At 42.0% G+C, this 16,471-nt stretch overlaps 1 protein-coding gene across 3 annotated transcripts in view; it reads left to right on the plus strand.

The window, feature by feature from the left end:
* LOC116463213 (katanin p60 ATPase-containing subunit A1) overlaps positions 1 to 16,471 on the plus strand; it is a 59,417-nt gene that overhangs the window by 18,818 nt on the left and 24,128 nt on the right. For all 3 annotated transcript variants that reach the window (XM_058434517.1, XM_032146213.2, XM_032146211.2), the window contains exon 4: positions 3,340 to 3,520. In XM_058434517.1, the coding sequence (XP_058290500.1) occupies positions 3,340 to 3,520 (181 nt within the window). The remainder of the gene's footprint in view (positions 1 to 3,339; positions 3,521 to 16,471) is intronic.

Genomic DNA, 16,471 nt, shown 5'->3' on the forward strand with positions numbered 1-16,471 from the left:
CTGCCTCCTGAGTTCAAGCAATTCTCCTGCCTCAACCCCCCAAGTAGCTGGAATTACAGGCACCTGCCATCATGCCCAGCTAATTTTTTGTATTTTTAGTAGAGACAGGGTTTCACCATGTCGGCCAGACTGGTCTCAAACTCCTGACCTCGTGATTCGCCCACCTTGGCCTCCTAAAGTGCTGGAATTACAGGCGTGAGCCACCACACCCGGCCTGGTTGTATTTTATAATACAAGTGCTGGATTATACACCCACAGTGTCCTGAACTATTTTTGGCTATAGGTGTTATTTTATTTGTTACAATAAGCCTTCCAAATAAGTCATATTTTCCCTGTATTTCAGATAAGACAGCTGAGATACAATAAGGTTGGGTAACTTTTTCCCACTATCACAAAACTGATAACTGGTGGAGCTAGGATTTGAACCTAGATATATTGTGTTTTATAATAATGATTACAAAGCTGGCACTCTCTGCTGTAGCACTCCTAACAATCTCCAATTAAAAATGTGGATTTAGGGGCATCACTCCCAGAGAGTCTGATATAGTAGATAGCAGGTAGAACTCACGAATCTACAGGTGATTCTGATGTCGGTGGTCCATAGGTCACATTTTGAGAAGACCCATACCATCATGTTCTTGACATTTAAAATCAATGAGTATTGATTATTTCTTAGCCACTTTTATTTTTATTTTTATTTTTTTTGAGACAGAGTCTTGCTCTGTCGCCCAGGCTGGAGTGCAGTGGCGCGTTCTCGGCTCACTGCAACCTCCGCCTCCCGGTTCAAGCAATTCTCCTGTCTCTGCCACCCAAGTAGCTGAGATTACAGGTCCACAGCACCATGCACATCCAATTTTTGTATTTTTAGTAGAGACAGGGTTTCGCCACGTTGGCCAGGCTGGTTTTGAACTCCTGACCTCAGGTGATCCACCTGCCTCGGCCTCCCACAGTGCTGGGATTACAGGCATGAGCCACCGCACCCAGCCTAGGAGTGTCTTTTCTTTCTTTTTTTTTTTTTTTTTTGAGACAGTTGTGGTCTGTTTCCCAGGCTGGAGTGCAGTGGCGCAATCTCGACTGACTGCAACCTCTGCCTCCTGGGTTCAAGTGGTTCTTCTGCCTCAGCCTCCTGAGGAGCTGGGATTACCGGTGCGTGCCACCACACCCAGCTAATTTTTTGTATTTTTAGTAGAGATGGAGTTTTGCCATGTTGGCCAGGCTGGTCTCGAACTCTTGGCCTCACATGATCTACCCACTTCAGCCTCCCAAAGTGCTGGGATTATGAGCCACCGTGCCCGGCCTGGAGTGTCTTTACTAATAGCGTGTCTCTGAGACTCTTCTCATTGTTACTGCCTTAAACTAGGCCCTCATCTCATGTCTCAGTAACATTTGTAATCACAAACATCTCACTGCTTTCTGTGTTTTCTTTATCAGTATATCATGTATGTTCAGTATTAGACAATCTTTCTAAAATATTTTCAGTGGATCCTTGTTGGCAGTTAGCTAAAAGCTAAGCCTCTTGAACTGGTATTCATGTCTTCTATGTACCGAACCATTTCTGCTCAGTATTATCGCTTAATGTTCAGCATTATGTGTTAGACTGGTGTCTTTATTATCCTTTACATAGATTAAGCTCATTTTTGTTTCTTTGCTTTTCTTTATTCATGTTCTGTCTATAATTGTACCCTCTTGTTTAGTTCAACTCCTGCATTTCCAGTCCCAGTTTCTTTTCTGTCTTCATGAGGCCATTCCCATTGCCGTGGCACTAGGTCTGTTTCACACCATCTGGTATACGTGCCTAGCTTTACATAGCTTCTGTCTGTTTAACTATACTGTGGTTTATTTGAGAATAGGACTCCTTTTTTGTTTGTTTGTTTTCCCCCTTGTAAATGGCTGCAACCAAATCTGGGAGCAGAGTAGGAGCCTAACGGATATTTGAGAAGTCTGAATCCTGCTATAGAAATAAGGATGAAATGAGGACCGACACAGGGGCTCACGCCTGTAGTCCCAGCTCTTTGGGAGGCCAAAGTGGGAGGATCGATTGAACCCAGGGGATTGGTACTAGCCTAGGCAACATAGTGATACCTTGTCTCTACAAAATACAAAAATTAGCCTTGCGTGGTGCCATGTGGCTATAGTCCTTGCTACTTGGGAGGCTGAGGTGGGAGGATTGCTTGAGCTTGGGAGGTCAAGGCTGCAGTGACAGAGCAAGACCTTGTCTCAAATAATAATAATAATAATAAATACATAAAGGTGAAATGAGGTAATGTATGTAAATGTAAAGCACTGAACTTGAGTTCTAGTAACTGTTCATAGCTAGTGCTATATCAGTTTTTTAAATGGGAAAATGATTAAATTTTATTAATTAAAACACAAAAATTATGGTATAGATTGAGCTTCCCTGATCCGAAAATTCAAAATGTTTCAAAAACCGAAACTTTTTGAGCACCAACATGACACTCAAAGGTCATGCTCAAAGGAAGTGCTCATTGGGACATTTTAGATTGTGGATTTTCAGATTAGAGATGCTCAGCTGGTATGTATATACAAATATTCCAAAATCTGAAAAAACCCAAATTTGAAACACTTCGAAGGGGTCTGTATATTCTAAATAAATGGTACCAAATTGCATATATACCATTGGATAAATGTGAATTGAATACTTGTACTGTATTCTGGTTGTCTCGATAAAACTCTCTTCTCTGATAATTTTTTTTCAGCTTCCAACAATAAGATGCATTCATCTTTGATATACAACAATTTCCTTTCTAAGTAGAGGTGACCATTACTTCCCCTCCATTATTTCTGTAATATAACTATACTGCATTCCTTTAATTAAATCACCAACATATATGTCAGATTTAAATTTTATTTTATTTTTATTTTTTTGAGACGGAGTCTCGTTCTGTTGCCCAGGATAGAGTACAGTGGCGTGATCTTGGCTCACTCCAGTCTCCACCTCCCAGGTTCAAACGATTGTCCTGCCTCAGCCTCCCGAGTGGCTGGGATTACAGGTGCACACCACCACGCCTGGCTAATATTTTGTATTTTTAGTAGAGACGGGGTTTCACCATGTTGGCCAGGCTGGTCTTGAACTCCTGACTTCAAGTGATCCACCCATCTTGGCCTCCCAAAATGCTAGGGTTGCAGGTGTGAGCCACTGCACCTGGCCCAGATTTAAATTTTAGATCTTAGGTTTCAATATCCTGGAGTTTATTCAGTCGTGTCTTGTGTTCAGTTGTTGCATTGGCTTCTTTAGTTCATAGACTCTAACTTATACAGTATGTGTGTTCATCCATATGTGGAGTTGATTATGATATTAATGAGTTTTTGTTTGATTAGACCCTCACCAGGACTTAGAAAACGCCAATCTTCTCAGTACAGTGACCCTAAATCACATGGTAATCGTCCAAGTACAACTGTCCGAGTTCACCGTTCATCTGCACAGAATCTTCACAATGACAGAGGGAAAGCCGTTCGTTGTCGTGAAAAGAAAGAACAGAATAAAGGAAGAGAGGAAAAGGTAAATGTTAATTGATTTTTATAAATGAAAAAGTTATTTCTGAACCGTAAAAATGAAGACTGTACAAATTTGTTTATTTTTTCTTTTTTTCCTTTTTTGAGACAGAGTCTCTGTCGCCCAGGCTGGGGTGCAGTGGCATGATCTTGGCTCACTGCAACCTCCACCTCCTGGGTTCAAGCAATTCTCATGCCTCAGCCCTCCGAGTAGCAGGGATTACAAGTGGGCGCCACCACGTCGAGCTAATTTTTGTATTATTAGTAAAGATGGGGCTTCAGCAAGTTGGCCAGGCTAGTCTCGAACTCTTTACCTCAGGTTATCCGCCGCCCCCCCCGCACCGGCCTCCCAAGGTGCTGGGATTACAGGTGTGAGCCATTGTGCCCGGCCCAAATTTCACTAAGTTATAGTCACCAGTTTGCCAGCGCTATAATAAAACCTTAGTTATTACTACATCTAGGCTGGGATTTTCCCCACTTGCAATTCAACAAATATTTTGGCTCTTTTTGGTAACTTTGTATTTTGATATAATTTCAAACTAGCAGACAATTTGCAGGAATGGTATAAGGAACTTCCATTTATACTTTACCTAGTTTTACCAATTATTAATATTATGCCTCTTTTGACTTATCATTTTCTTTCTCTGTATACCCTTTTCCTGAACCATTTGAGACTAAGTTGTATATATAATGCTCCTTTAACCTTCAATATTTCAGAATGTATATCCTGAGTACTAAGACATTCTTTTATGTGAAAACAACACAATTATCGGCTAACACAGTGAAACCCCATCTCTACTAAAAATTAGCCGGGCGTGGTGGCGGGCGCCTGTAGTCCCAGCTACTCGGGAGGCTGAGGCAGGAGAATGGCGTGAACCCGGGAGGTGGAGCTTGCAGTGAGCCGAGACCGCGCCACTGCACTCCAGCCTGGGCGATAGAGCGAGACTCTGTCTCGAGAAAAAAAAAAAAAAAAAAAAAACCAACACAGTTATCAAAAGCTGTAAATTTTACATTGTTATAGTACTGTTCATCTAATCCACAGACCTTTGTAAAATTTTGCCAATTATCCCAATAATGTCATATAGAGATTTTCCCCCTTCTGTCCCCGCTAGGTCAGATTACAATGAAGAAGCACACATCAAATTTAGTTATCATGTTTCTTTAGTCCCTTTTAATACAAACATCTCAGCTTTTGCCTTTCTTGGACTGGAATTTTTGAAGAATTCAGGCCAGTTATTTTGTGGAATATCTCTCAGTTTGGGCTTGCCTGATACTTCCTCAGGATTAGATTAAGATTATTCATTTTTTTTTTTTGGCCGGGCATGGTGGCTCATGCCTGTAATCCCAGCACTTTGGGAGGCCGAGGCGGGTGAATCACTTGAGGCCAGGAGCTCTAGACTAGCCTGGCCAACATGGTGAAACCCTGTCTCTACTAAAAATACAAAAATTAGCCGGGTATGTTGGCAGGTACCTATAATCCCAGCTACTGGGGAGGCTGAGGCTGGAGAATCGCTTGAACCCAGGAGGCGGAGGTTGCAATGAGCTGGGATCACATCACTGCAGTCTAGCCTGACCAACAGAGGGAGACTCAGTCTCAAAAAAAAAAAAAAAAAAAAAAAGATTATTCATTTTTGGCAGGCATACCATTGGTGTAGTGGTTTTTTTCTCTCAGTGTATCATATAAGAAGGCACAGGGCCGGGCGCGGTGGCTCACGCCTGTAATCCCAGCACTTTGGGAGGCCGAGATGGGCGGATCACGAGGTCAGGAGATCGACACTATCCTGGCTAACACGGTGAAACCCCGTCTCTACTAAAAATACAAAAAAATTAGCCGGGCATAGTGGTGGGGGCCTGTAGTCCCAGCTACTCGGGAGGCTGAGGCAGGACAATAGCTTGAACCCGGGAAGCGGAGCTTGCAGTGAGCCAAGATCGTGCTACTGCACTCCGGCCGGGGAGACTGAGTGAGACTCCGTGTCAAAAAAAAAAAAAAAAAAAAAAAAGAAGGCATAGGGTTTCTGTTTGTCCTATTACTGGCGATAAGTTGGATCGCTTGGTTAGGTGGTGTCTGCTTGGTCTCTCCACAATAAACTTACCATTTGACCCTTGTAATAATTTGTGGAAGGTATTTTGAGACTATGTAAATACTCTGTTTCTCATCAATATCTCATCTAGTTTTAGCACCCAGTGATTCTTCTCTGAATCAGCTATTTCTGCACTGACTGCAAAATCATAATTTTCTAATGCCAGTATTGCTTCTATATTAATAATAAAAGCTGAGTGTAGATGTTGCTTTGGTTTTTTAAAATTTTCGTTTGTTTTTTTTTTTTTTTTTTTTTTTTTTTGAGACGGAGTCTCGGTCTTTCACCCAGGCTGGAGTGCAGTGGCGCGATCTTGGCTCACTGCAGGCTCTGCCCCCCAGAGTTCACGCCATTCTCCTGCCTCAGCCTCCTGTGTAGCTGGGACTACAGACCCCCGCCACCTCGCCCGGCTAATTTTTTGTATTTTTAGTGGAGACGGGGTTTCACCATGTTAGCCAGGATGGTCTCGATCTCCTGACCTCGTGATCCGCCCGCCTCGGCCTCCCAAAATGCTGGGATTACAGTCGTGAGCCACCGCGCCCGGCCACATTGTTTGTTATTTTTAATTTGACACATAATAATCATACATATTTATGGGGTACAATGTGATAATTCAATACACATATACAATGGGTAATGATCAAATCAGAGTAATTAACATATCCATCACCTCAAACATTTATCATTTCTCTGTGTTGGGAATATTCAAAATCTGTTCTTCTGGTTATTTGAAAATGTACCATAAGTTTTTTTTAATTACAGTCACCTGGCTGGGCGTGGTGGCTCACTGCTGTAATCCCATCACTTTGGGAGGCCGAGGCGGGCAGATCACTTGAGGTCAGGAGTTCGAGACCAGCCTGGCCAGCATGGTGAAACCCTGTCTCTACTAAAAATACAAAAAAATATTAGCCAGGGGTGGTGGCACACACCTGTAATCCCAGCTACTTGGGAGGATGATGCAGGAGGATTGCTTGAGCCCGGGAGGCGGAGTGAGCCAAGATCGCACCACTGCACTCCAGCCTGGGAGATAAAGTGAGACTCTGTCTCAAAAAAATTAAAAAATAATGGTAATTGCAGTCACCCTATAGCACTATAGAACACTAGAATTCATTCCACCTATCTGGCTGTACTTTTGTATTTGTTAACCAATGTCTGATATACCCACCTTCCCCTACCCATCCCAGCCTCTAGTAACCATTATTCTACTCTGAGATCAACTTTTTTAGCTTCATCATGAGTGAGAACATGTGTTATTTATCTTTCTGTGCCTGTCTTATTTCTCTTAACATGATACCCTCCAAACTCATCCATGTTGCCATGAATGACAGAATTTCATTCTTTTTTATGGTTACGTAGTATTTCATCACATATATATATATATATATGCATGCCACAGTTTCTTTATTCATTCGTCTGTTGATGGGAACTTAGGTTGATTCCATGTCGTGGCTGTTGTGAATAGTGTTTATAATAGTGTGGCGGTTCCTTAAAAAACAAAAACTAGAACTACCATATAATCTAGCAATCCTGATGCTGGGTACTTCCAAAGGAAAGGAAATGGATATGTCAGAGATATCTGCACTCCTATGTTCATTAATCCTATTCCTCCCATGAGGAACCTCCATACTGTTCATAGTGGCTATATTACATTTCCAAGAACTTTGTATATGAATTCTTTCTGTAAATCCTCACCAGCATTTGTTAGTTTTTGTCTTTTTTTTGGAGACAATCTCACTCTGCTGCCCAGGCTGGAGTGCAGTGGCATCGTCTTGGCTCACTACAACCTCCGCCTCTCAGGTTCAAGCAGTTCTCATGCCTCAGCCTCCTGAGTAGCTGCGACTACAGGCACACACTACCACGCCTAGCTAATTTTTTGTATTTTAGTAGAGACAGGGTTTCACCATGTTGCCCAGTCTGGTCTCGAACCCCTGAGCTCAGGCAGTCCACCTGCCTCAGCCTCCCAGAGTGCTGTGATTACAGGTGTGAGCCACCACGCCCAGCAGTTTTTGTCTTTTTGCTAACACCCATCCTAATTAGGGCAAGATGGTATATCTGGTGGTTTTGATTTGCAATTCCCTGATGATTAGTGACATTGAGGATTTTTTTTCATATGCCTCTTGGCCATTTATATGTCTTCTTTTGAGAGATGTCTATTCCAATTCATTTACCCATTTTTTAATTGGATTATTTGTGGGGGTTTTTTTGCTCTTGTTTGAGTTCCTTGTATATTCTGGATATTAATCCCTTGTCAGATGAATAGTTTGCAAATATTTTCTCCCATTCTACAGGTTGCCTCTTTATTCTTTTAATTGTTGCCTTTACTGTGCAGAAGCAGCATGTTAGTTTTATGTAATCACATTTGTTTAGTTTTGCTTTTGTTGCCTGTGCTTTTGAGGTCTTCCTAAAATCTTGGCCCAGACCAATGTCCTGAAGCATTTCTCCTACATCATTTTCTAATCATTTCATAGTTTCAGGTGTAAACGTTTATATCTTTAATTTATTTTGAGTTGGTTTTATATATGGTGAGAGTTAGGGGGTCTAGCTCCTTATTTCTGCAAATGGATATCTAGTTTTCTCAGCACCATTTATTAAAGACACTGCACTTGCTCCAGTGTATGTTCTTGGTGCTTTTGTTGAAAATCAGTTGGCTGTAAATACATGGATTTCTGGATTCTCTATTCTGTTCCATTGGTCTGTATGTCTGTTTTTATGCCAGTACCATGCTGTTTTGGTTACTAGAGCATTGCAGTTTAGGGTCAAGTAGTGTGATGTCTCCAACTTTGTTCCTTTTGCTCAGGATCTCTTTGGAGACTTTTGTGGTTCTCCTTTTCTATTTCTTTCTTTTTTTCTTTTCTTTTTTTTTTTTTTGAGACGAAGTCTCGCTCTATCACCCAGTCTGGAGCGCAGTGGCACGATCTTGGCTCACTGCAACCTCCACCTCCCGGATTCAAGCAATTCTCTCTGCCTCAGCCTCCTGAGTAGCTGGGGTTATAGGCGCCCACTACCACGCCCGGCTGATTTTTGTATTTTTAGTAGAGACGGGGTTTCACCATGTTGGCCAGACTGGTCTTGAACTCCTGACCTCAGGTGATCCGCCCATCTCAACCTCCCAAAGTGCTGGGATTACAGGCGTGAGCCACTGCACCCAGCCGAGACTTTTCTATTTCTATGAAGAATGTCATTGGTATTTTGATAGGATTGCATTGGATGTGTAGATTGCTTTTAATAGTATGGTCATTTTCACAATATTAGTTCTTTTAATCAATGAACAGAAGATATCTTTCAATTTTTTGTGTTATCATCAATTTCTTTCAACAGTGTTCTATAGTTTTTCTTGCGGAGTTCTTTCACCTCTATTTATTTAAAAATTTAAAAATTTATTCTTAGGGTTAAATTTATTCTTGGGTTTTTGGGGTTTTTTTGTTTTTTAGCTACTATTGATGGGATTGCTTTCTTGATTTCTTTTTCTATTAGTTCATTATTGTTATATAGAGACACTACTAATTTTTGTATGTTGATTTTGTGTCCCGCAGCTTTACTGAATTTATCAGTTCAAGGAGTTTTTTGGTGGATCTTTTAGTTTTCTAGATGTAAGATCATGTTGTCTCCAAACAGGGACAGTTTGACTTCCTTGTTTCTGTATTTCTTTCCCTTGCCTGATTGCTCTGGCTGGGACTTTCAGTCCGAATAAAAGTGGGGAGAATGGACAGCATTGTCTTGTTCTAGTTCTTAGAGGAAAAGCTTTTAGCTTTGTCCCATTCAGTATGATGTCAGTTGTGGGTTTGTCATAAATGGTCTTTATTGTTTTGCGGTATGGTCCTTCTGTATCCGGTTTGTTGAGAGTTTTTATCATGAAAGGATGTTGAATTTTATCAAATACTTTTTCTGCATCTGTTGAGATGATCATGTATGGTTTTTGTCCTTTCTTCTGTTGATGTGATGTATCAGGTTTATTGATTTGCATATGCTAAACCATCCTTGTATCCCTGGAATAAATCCCACTTTATCATAGTGAATGATCTTTTTGATGTGCTGCTGTATTTGGCTTGCTAGTATTTTGTTGAGGATTTTGCATCTTTGTTCATCAGGGATATTAGCCTGTAGTTTTCTTTTTTTGTTGTGTCTTTGTCTGGTTTTGCTATCAGAGTAATGGTAGCCTCACAGAATGAGTTTGGGAGAAATCTACTCCTCTCTTCAATTTTCTGGAATAGTTTGAGAATTGGTATTAGTTCTTCAAATATTTGATAGAACTCAGCATTGAAGCCATCAGGTCCTGGGCTTTTCTTTGATGGAAGACTTTTATTACTGATTTAATCTCATTATTCATAACTGGTTGGTTCAGGTTTTCTATTTCTTCTTGGTTCACTCTTGGTAGATTGGTTGTTTCCAGGAATGTATCCATTTCCATTAGCTTTTCCAATTTGTTGAGGAATAGTTGTTCTTAATAGTCTCTAATGGTCCTTTACATTTTTGTGGTATCATCTGTATGTCTTCTTTTCTGTTTCTGATTTTATTTTTTGAGTCTTTTTTCTTGATTAGTCTATCTAATGGTTATTTTGTTTATCTTTTTTTTTTTTTTTTTTTTTTTAGACGGAGTTTCGCTCTTGTTGCCCGGGCTGGAGTGCAATGGCACGATCTCAGCTCACCGCAGCCTCTGCCTCCTGGGTTCAAGTGATTCTCCTGCTTCAGCCTCCCCAGGAGCTGGGATTACAGATGCACCCCACTACACCTGGCAAATTTTTGTATTTTTAGTAGAGACAGGTTTTGCCACGTTGGCCAGGCTGATCTCGAACTCCTGACCTCAGGTGATCTGCCCACCCTGGCCCCCCAAAGTGCTGAGATTACAGGCATCAGCCACCGCGCCGGCCTTGTTTATCTTTTCAAAACAACTTTTTGTTTTGTTGATCTTTTTTTTTTTTTTTTTGAGATGGAGTCTCGCTCTGTCACCCAGGCTATAGTGCAGTGGCGTGACCTTGGGTCATTGCAACCTTTGCCTCCTGGATTCAAGCAGTTCTTCTGCCTCAGCCTCCCAAGTATCTGGGACTACAGGCGCACGCCACCACGCCTGGCTAAGTTTTGTATTTTTAGTAGAGACGGGTTTCACCATGTTGGCCAGGCTGCTCTCGAACTCCTGACCTTGGGTGATCCACCCGCCTTGGCCTCCTAAAGTACTGGGATTACAGGCATGAGCTACTGCGCCCGGGCTTTTTTTTTTTTTTTTTTTATGACAGTCTCTTGCCTTGTTGCCCAGGCTGGAGTGCAGTGGTACTATCTCAGCTCACTGCAACCTTCACTACCCATGCTCAAGCGATCCTCCCACCTCAGCCTCCCAAGTAGCTGGGACTACAAGCATGTACCACCATGCCTGGCTAATTTTTGTATTTTTTGTAGAGACAGGGTTTTGCCATGTTGCCCAGGCTGTTCTCAAACTCCTGGGCTCAAGCAATCCTCTAGCCTCAGCCTCCCAGGGTGCTGGGTGTGAGCCACTGCACCCAGCCTTGTTTATCTTTTGTGTTAGTCACAATTTACTTTTTTCCACTATGATTTTTTTTTTCATGGGGTGGGGAGACAGGGTCTCAGTCTGTCACCAGGCTGGAGTGCAGTGGCATAGTCACTGCTCATTGCAGCTTCAACCTCCTGGGCTCAAGCAGCCCTCCTTCCTCACCCTCATGAGTAGCTAAGAGTACAAACATGTACCACCATGCCCAGATAATTTTTAAGTTTTTTGTAAGAGACAGAATCTCACTACATTGCCCAGGCTGGTCTTGTACCCCGGGGCTCAAGTGATCCTCCCAGTTTGGCCTCCCAGAGTGTTGGGATTACAGGCATGAGCCACTGCACCTGTCCTTGCTCTGATCTTTATTATTTATTTCCCTCTACTAATTTTGAGTTTGGTTTGTTCTTGCTCTTCTAGTTCCTTGAGCTGCATTTCTGTGTTGTTTATTTGCAACCTTTGTGCTTTCTGGTATAGGCAATTATTGCTATAAACTTACTAATACTGCTATTGTTGGATCCCATAGGTTTCAGTATATTGTGTTCTGATTTTCATTTGTTTCAAGAAATGTTTTATTTTCCTTCTTAATTTCTTAATTGCCTCATAGTTTCTTCAGGAGCATGTTGTTTAGTTTTTCTGTATTTGAATAGTTTCAAAAGTTGCTCATGTTATGTCAGAAAAGATACTTGATGTGATTTCAGTTCTTTTCAATTAGTTGGGACTTGTTTTGTGGCCTTGCATGTGGTCTATCCTGGAGAATGTTCTCCCATCCAAGTACTAACCAGGCCCGAACCTGCTTAGCTTCCCAGATCAGATGAGATTGGGGGTGTTCAAGGTGTTATGGCCATAGGCCCTCCTGGAGAATGTTCTGTGTGCCAGTGAAAAGAATTTGTGTTCTGTACCTGTTGGATGAAATGTTCTGTATAAATACCTGTTAGGTCCATTTGGTCTAAAATGCAGTTTAAATGGAGTGTTTATTTGATGATTTTCTGTCTAAATGCTGAGAGTGGGGTGTTAGAGTCCCTATTATTGTATTGGAGTCTATCCCTCCCTTTAGATCTAAATATTTGCTTTATATTTGTGGGTGCTTCAATGTTGGGTGCATAGATACTTAGAATTGTTATATCTTCTTGCCGAATTGATCCATTTATCATTGTTTTATGACCTTCTTTGTCTCTTCTTACAGTTTTTGACTTAAAGTTTATTTCATATAAGTATAGCAGTTCCTGCTTGTTTTTGGTTTCTGTCTGCATGGAGTATCTTTTTCCAATCCTTCACTTTCTTTCAACATGTGTCTTTACAGGTGAAGTGAGTTTCTTGTAGGCAGCATATTTTTGAATAAAGTTTTTAAAAGTCTGTTCAGCCATTTTTTAATTGGGGAATTCAATCTGCTTACATTCAAGGTTATTAATAGGTGAGGACTTAGTCCTGTCATTTTGCTAACTTTTTCTGGTTGTTTTGTATATCTTTTGTTCCTTTCTTCTCTCTTATTATCAGTGCAGTTTGGTTTGTAGTGATAAAGTTTGATTGTTGTATCTTTCTCCTTTGTATATCTGTTGTTGCAATGTATTTTATAGTTTTGCATGTTTTCATGATGGTGATTATCATCTTTTCCCTTCCAGATGTACATACAGTACTCTTGAGCATTGTTTGTAAGGCTGGTCTAGTAATGATGAGTTCCCTTGGGTGTTTGTTTTGTTGTGTTGTTTTTGCTTGGAAAAGACTATTTCTCCCTCATTTCTGAAGGATAGATTTGCTGGATATAGTATTCTTGGATGATAATTTTTTTTTTCTTCCAGCATGTTGAATGGTCATCTGCTTCTCTCCTGACCTGTAGGGTTTCTCCTGTTAGTCTAAAGGGGATTCCTTTATATGTGACTTGACGCTTTTCTCTTGCTGTTTTTAGAATTCTCACTTTGCCTTTGACTTTTGACAATTTGACTATAATATACCTTGGGGAGGACCTTTTTGGGTTGAATCTATTTGGGGCTTTTGAGCTTCCAGGATCTAGATATCCATATCTTCCCCCAGACTTGGGAAATTTTCAGCTATTGTTTTATTAAATATATTTTTTCTTTTCTTTTTTTTTTTTTTCTGAGACAGAGTCTCGCTCTGTTGCCCAGGCTGGAGTGCAATGGCACGATCTCAGCTCATTGTAACCTCCGCCTCCTGGGTTCAAGCGATTCTCTTGCCTCAGCCTCCCAAGTAGTTGGGATTACAGGCATGCACCACCATGCCTGGCTAATTTTGTATTTTTAGTAGAGATAGGGTTTCTCCGTGTTGGCCAAGCTGGTCTTGAACTCCTGACCTCAAGTGATCTGCCTGCCTCGGCCTCCCAAAGTGCTGGGATTACAGGCGTGACCCACCGCATCTTTGAAGTTCAAAGATTTTTTTTCTGCTTGATTAGTTCTGTGGTTGAAGCTCTCTATTCTGTTTTTTAATTTCATTAATTGAATCCTTCAGCTGCAAGATACGTTTTGTTTTGTTTTGTTTTGAGACAGAATCTCGCTCTGTTGCCCAGGCTGTAGTGCAGTGGAGTGATCTTGGCTCACTGCAAGCTCCACCTTCCGGGTTCACGCCATTCTCCTGCCTCAGCCTCCTGAGTAGCTGAGACTACAGGTGCCTGCCACCACGCCCAGCTAATTTTTTGTATTTTTAGTAGAGACGGGGTTTCACCGTGTTAGACAGGATGGTCTCGATCTCCTGTCCTTGTGATCTGCGCGTCTCAGCCTCCCAAAGTGCTGGGATTACAGGCGTGAGCCACCGCACCTGGCTGGTTTTTTTTAATTATGGTATCTGTCACTTTGTTGAATTTCTCATTCATATCGTGAATTTTTTTCTTATTTTGTTGAATTGTCTATCTGTATTTTCTAGCATCTTATTGAGTGTCCTTAAAATATTTTTCTTTCCTGGCATTTGTTGATTTCCTTTTTATTGGGATCTATTACTAGAGAGTTATATTCTTCAGGTATTATCATGTTTTCTTGTTTTTTTATGTTTCTTGTCTCCCTGCACTGATGTGTGTACATCTGGTGGAGTAATTGCCTCTAGAGCCACTCTTCTAGTGAAAGACTTTCATCTGTAGTTGGATCTTAGTGTGCCAGTTGGGAAGAGTGTGGTTACTCTGTTTCCTTGTAGGTGCTGCTGTGGTATGGTCTCTGTGCAACTTCTTCAGCTGCTTTCAAAATCAGCAATAATGGCAGACACCTTAGTGTTCCAGGCTGTAGAAGTTTGTAGCAGTAGCTACATAGGTTGTTGATGTCTTTGGTGGCAAGGGCTTTTGGAGTCTTCCTGTTTTCCCCTCAGTGGGGAGACTTAATCAAGGGGATCCTTCTAATGGTGTCAGAACTGACATGGTCTCCAAGCAGCTGCAGAGGAGCTGGGTTCCAGGTGCAAATATTTGGATTGGCTGTGGGACTGGGGTCTTAGGCTCAGGGTCTTGTGAACCCATTGTGGTACCTGGGTCTTGATATGCTGGTATGCTGTCTGTGGCAAAATTGGATGTAGGTTGACCACAGAGCCAGTATCTGTGACTATGAACCATTCTCTAGCAGCCTGGGTCCAGGGGGCTGGGATGCAGCTGTAATTCTGTCCCTGGAGGGCAGGGTACAGCTCTGGCCTGACTCCAGGAAGAAGGGGTACTGCAAGTTTGGGCCCAGAGAGCAGGGTATGGCCACTGCAATTCAGGAACCTGAGCTAATAGAGCACAGTCACAATAGGGGATGAGGCATTATATACTGGTGAGTCTAGACCCTGGGATGGTGGCACTTGGCAGTCTTCCAGACTCTGAGGCCAGGTGGAGCCATTGCTGTGCTGCTCCCTAGGGCCCAGGTAACAGCTGTGTTCTGCCATTCTGAGGTATTTACTATCCCCATACTTGGCCTCACAGAGTCTGGATACGGGATGCGGCAGCAACTGGGGAGAGGTATGTGCGGCCCCTGCACCAAGGCACTGTTCCCTCAGCCCCTAGAGACAGGGTGCAGCAGTAACTGGGAGTGGTAGATGGAGGAGCTTGGCCAGCACACATGTCCTCAGGAGGGAGTACATTACTTTAGATCTGCAAGGGGCAGGGACAGGGCTAGGTAGATTGGCCCATGGGGATGGGCATAGCAGCTACTCACAGCTCAGCTTGGGGATGTCAGGCCACCAGGCAGGGGTGGTTCAGGGGCAGCTTAGCCTCAAGGAGGAGGGAGTGCCCTGGCTACCTGCCCCATTGCAAGACACACTCCAGCAGTAGTTCTAGTTCACAGTGGTGTAGCACAGTAGCTGCATGGGCCACAGTGGGTGAGACGGTGCCTGCTCCCCTGGGAAGGGCACAGCTTTGTGGACTCCAGGTAACTCCCTCAGCTGGGCTTAGTCCCTGAGGGGGCTGCTGGGATCCGCTTGCTACCTTTTCAGCACAGGAAGTTCCTCCTGGTTTCCAGCTGATCCCAGCGGGGGGATGAGGGGTGGAGGCCTGGTGTTCCCTTGTTTTCTATATAGCTATCCTGAGTTTCTATGCTCACTTGGGTTTCTGTTACTCCTTTGATGTACTCCTGTGCTCTCCTGTAGTTATTTTCATTGAAATGTAGCTGTTTATTGTTTTGGCTGTCCTTGTTGGGATGTAGGGATAAGCATGAAGGACTTCTAGTTAACCATCTTGCTGACATCACTCCAGCATTGCTTTGTTAGTAGCTAAAGTCCTCAGAAATTAAAGCAAAAGTGTATGGAATAGGTATTCTTCCCAAGTTAGTGTGTGTTTGTTGAAAATAAGTGCCCAGACTACTGTTGAGAAAACTACATTTCAGAATACCACACTAATATATTTTCAACAATTATAGAATAATTATGTTAAACCCGTATATCAATTTGGGGAAAATTGGTATTTTTTTATTATGAGTCTTCTAATTCATAAACATGGTATGTATCTTCATTTACTCAGATCATTGATTTCTTTCATCAGTGTTTCATAGTTTTTTTTTTTTTTTTTTTTTGAGACACAGTCTTGCTCTGTCACCAGGCTGGAGTGCAGTGGTACGATCTCAGCTCACTGCAACCTCCACCTCCCGGGTTCAAGCGATCCTCCTGCCTCAGCCTCCCGAGTAGCTGGGACTATAGGCACGTGCCACCATGCCCAGCTAATTATATGTGTATATATATATACACACACATACATATATGTGTGTGTGTATATATATATACATATATACGCGTATATGTGTATATATACATATACATGTATATATGTGTATATATACATGTATATGTATATATATACACATATATACGTGTATATGTGTATATATACATATACATGTATATATGTGTATATATACATGTATATGTATATTATATATATTTATTTATTTTGGAGACATACATGTATATATACACGCACACATATATA

The sequence above is a fragment of the Hylobates moloch genome, unplaced genomic scaffold (genome assembly GCF_009828535.3).
Source record: "Hylobates moloch isolate HMO894 unplaced genomic scaffold, HMol_V3 SCAFFOLD_29, whole genome shotgun sequence".
In the NCBI taxonomy this organism is placed as follows: Eukaryota; Metazoa; Chordata; class Mammalia; order Primates; family Hylobatidae; genus Hylobates; species Hylobates moloch.